The 2,901-nt window shown below is 39.3% G+C and overlaps 1 protein-coding gene and 1 long non-coding RNA gene across 2 annotated transcripts; both read left to right on the top strand.

Annotated features, from left to right (window-relative positions):
• Positions 1-267: 267 nt before the first annotated feature.
• LOC149265972 (uncharacterized) lies at positions 268-1,482 on the top strand. Its single transcript, XM_089406698.1, has 5 exons — positions 268-412; positions 554-741; positions 884-1,024; positions 1,102-1,153; positions 1,429-1,482. The coding sequence occupies exons 1-3, from the start codon at positions 268-270 to the stop codon at positions 890-892; spliced, it is 342 nt and encodes a 113-aa protein (XP_089262824.1). The 3' UTR covers positions 893-1,024; positions 1,102-1,153; positions 1,429-1,482.
• A 645-nt stretch (positions 1,483-2,127) lies between these two features.
• LOC149265973 (uncharacterized) lies at positions 2,128-2,516 on the top strand. The gene is made up of 2 exons (XR_016252316.1): positions 2,128-2,209; positions 2,301-2,516. It is a non-coding gene; the product is annotated as an uncharacterized LOC149265973 (long non-coding RNA).
• The last annotated feature ends 385 nt before the right edge of the window (positions 2,517-2,901 follow it).

Here is a 2,901-nt window from a genome sequence, read left to right on the forward strand (position 1 = left end):
GACTCATTCTAATAGTTGTTTATTTATCTGTATATGAAATTAAACAAAAGAAAAAGGAAAACAATATTGTCTATGCTTGTAGGTGTGGGATGCAGTAACTGGTTGAAAGCAGTACACATTTGAAGGCCATGAAGCAGTTATATGTTCTGTTTGTCCTCACAATTATATTCTAGTTGTTTTGAAGTTACATTGCATATTATATTTTTTTTTGATGTTTGGCTTCTTGTGAATTTTTGGCCATATGACAAATACTTTGTTGCACTAAAGATGGATTATGATTCTTTGTTTGTATGCAGTTTATTTTTTCTACAGCTATTGATTGAAAGATCAAAGCCTAGTTGTATGATCTTGCGGGATTTAGGGTGGACTATAATGCTCTGGGCCCTGGGCCTCATAGTGCTGATGGAACAAGGTAAAATGTTAACTTGGAATAGTGTTTAGTTTGTAAAGTGTCTTCATGTGGATCTGAGTTTTACTTTCTCCAATTTTCTATATTTGCTCTGTCAAGTCCATGTCCTTTCTGAAGTATATAATCATTTGTATTTTTTGTTAGGCTCTTCTCCTGTGGAACAAGTAAAGATGGTGATTCATACCTGGTTGAGTGGAATGAAGGTGAGGGAACAATCAAGCGGACATACGACCAGGAATAGGTTCTTGGCAGCTGGTGATGAATTTCAAATAAAGTTCTGGGACATGGATAACACCAACATCCTGACAACAATTGATGTTGAGGGTAGTTTGGTAAGAAGTTATTTTTGGAGATGAGATTGGTTTATTTTTAGAGTTTCAAAACATTATTTTAAGTTTCTTGATCACATCTCAATGTATAATCTTGCTTTATTTCCAAAACGTTCCAAGCTAGTCCCCACCTTCCTATTGGCAGTCACAATGAATGACAATGGCATAAAGATCTTACCCAACGCAGAGGGATTTCGCTTAATTTGCATGCTGGAGACCACCAGGGTGCCATCAGATATTATCCTTTGAAGGAACGAGGGTGCCACTAGAGACAATGGCAACAAAGGTAAATTGTTTCGTCCATGTACATTGTATTGTGAATGCCATGCCTCCTGGAGTCACTGCTCCTGGTTTCCTTCGCAGTGCTATAGAACGTTCGGAAAGACTTCCACCTGCATTATCAATGACCAATTTTGTAAGAGCTTTCTCCTAGAATTATTTCTTTAGGATCTAGAATATTGGTCCAGCATTATTCAGTTTAGTTTGTTACATATATCTTATCATTTTCTAAACTTTCACTCAAGAGTCCAGATATTGTTGCTTTCAAGTTTTCATATAGCATAGGATTTTGTTTTTCTCCCCTTTCATATGCTCTATTAGCCATTATTTTGGCATATATTGAATAGGAATAAGATGATATGATCAATGAATTCTAACAATTATCTGACACTGGAGACAACATGTGTGCAGAGTAGTATAGACAGACGGTTGGACCCCAGATGTTAAACGAAGGCTTCTAGATGAGATCACAGACAAGAGCAAGAACTGGAAATTGACTGAGATCACTGATTCAAGAGCAAGAACTGGAAATTGACTGAGATCACTGATTCGGGTCAGTGTAGGTCTCTCAGGTTACCTGACAGAATGCATGCGAGCAAGGTATGTAATCACCCTCTATTACAGAAAACACTAAAGGTTGACATACTTTACAATTTTATGTTCTACAAATTCTGTCGATATTGATCCAAACAACTAATATGCTATTTCGTGCAGGTGGTAAAACTGATATACACCAATTCCGGTGTTTTTGTCTTAGCACTGACATCCAGTGCTCTCCATAAGCTATGGAAATGGCCGCGGAGTGACCGGAATCCATCCTGAAAGGTGGGGTTCTTTACTAGTTGTTGTTTGCTTATTTTTTATTCACCCAAAAGGACGACCCGGTAAAAAGAACGCGGAAAAAAGACATTTTGTTTTGGTACAATTACTAGATGTAGATATCTTTCCGTGGAGAGATCCTACTGCCTGTCACTTTTGGACTGTAAAGCCATAGTTATCACAATTGGGAGAACAGAATAGAGAAAACACTTTTGAATAGGCATCCAAACTGGGCAGCCTGCCTTTCTAATCTTGTTGTTAATTCTGTTTTACCTGGCTTCTTCTGTTGCTAGGTTTGAGGCTCCTTCTTGGTGAATGACTTCTGCTGAGAGGCTCCTGTTGAAAGGTTCTGTCTATAGGCTTATGGCGTGTGGTAAGAGTTTACAGATTATATGTTTACTGTTTACAGGTTTTTGCTATGGCTTGTGGTAAGAGTTTATAGATTATCTGTTTACTATTTACAGGTTTCTGGCAAAAGGGGTAAGGGCCTACGGTTCCTAGTTACATGCTTCTGGTAAAAGGTGAAGGCTTCCAGATTCCGTCTGGCTAATGGCTTCTGGTGGACTTGGTGATGAAGGCTGAAGGTAAAAGCTAAAGGGGAATACTATGGAAAACTACTACCTCCTGCTAAAGAACTAGCATCGGATCTATGAGGAGATCTCCAACAGACTCTGGATTTAGGACTGAAATTCTCACTGATGGCTTGGATGCTTCTATCCCTGCTGATGAATCTGCTCATGTGTAGTGACCTTGCTAAATAAAGAGCCATTATTGATTTGAAGAAATACTTACCTGGCCTGCTACTGTTGTTGCGGTGAGGGTGCTTCAAAACTACTCCCGCACTCTCATTATCGAATAACCAAAACCACCCAGCCAAATCGAGTATACCTAGATACTCGACCCAGTATGCTTCTCAACCGATGCATACCATTCCCCCGTGCCCAGAAACTTCAAAACAAGCAAGGCTCACAAACCAAACCAGTATATGTAAATTTCCTCTCCTTCCTCCTCCAACAGCACCTTCCTCCTCCAATAGCACCCGAATCAGTTTCCTTTCTACTCACA

This window comes from Pinus tabuliformis, chromosome 6 (assembly GCF_031772625.1).
Source record: "Pinus tabuliformis cultivar Carrire ecotype Pingquan chromosome 6, CPIR1, whole genome shotgun sequence".
Taxonomy (NCBI): domain Eukaryota; kingdom Viridiplantae; phylum Streptophyta; class Pinopsida; order Pinales; family Pinaceae; genus Pinus; species Pinus tabuliformis.

Excerpts from the sequence above, each read along its gene's own strand:
- LOC149265972 (XM_089406698.1), top strand. The coding sequence starts at position 268 with ATGGATTATGATTCTTTGTTTGTATGCAGTTTATTTTTTCTACAGCTA. Across the intron at positions 413-553 it reads CATAGTGCTGATGGAACAAG|GCTCTTCTCCTGTGGAACAA; the intron begins GTAAAATGTTAA and ends ATTTTTTGTTAG.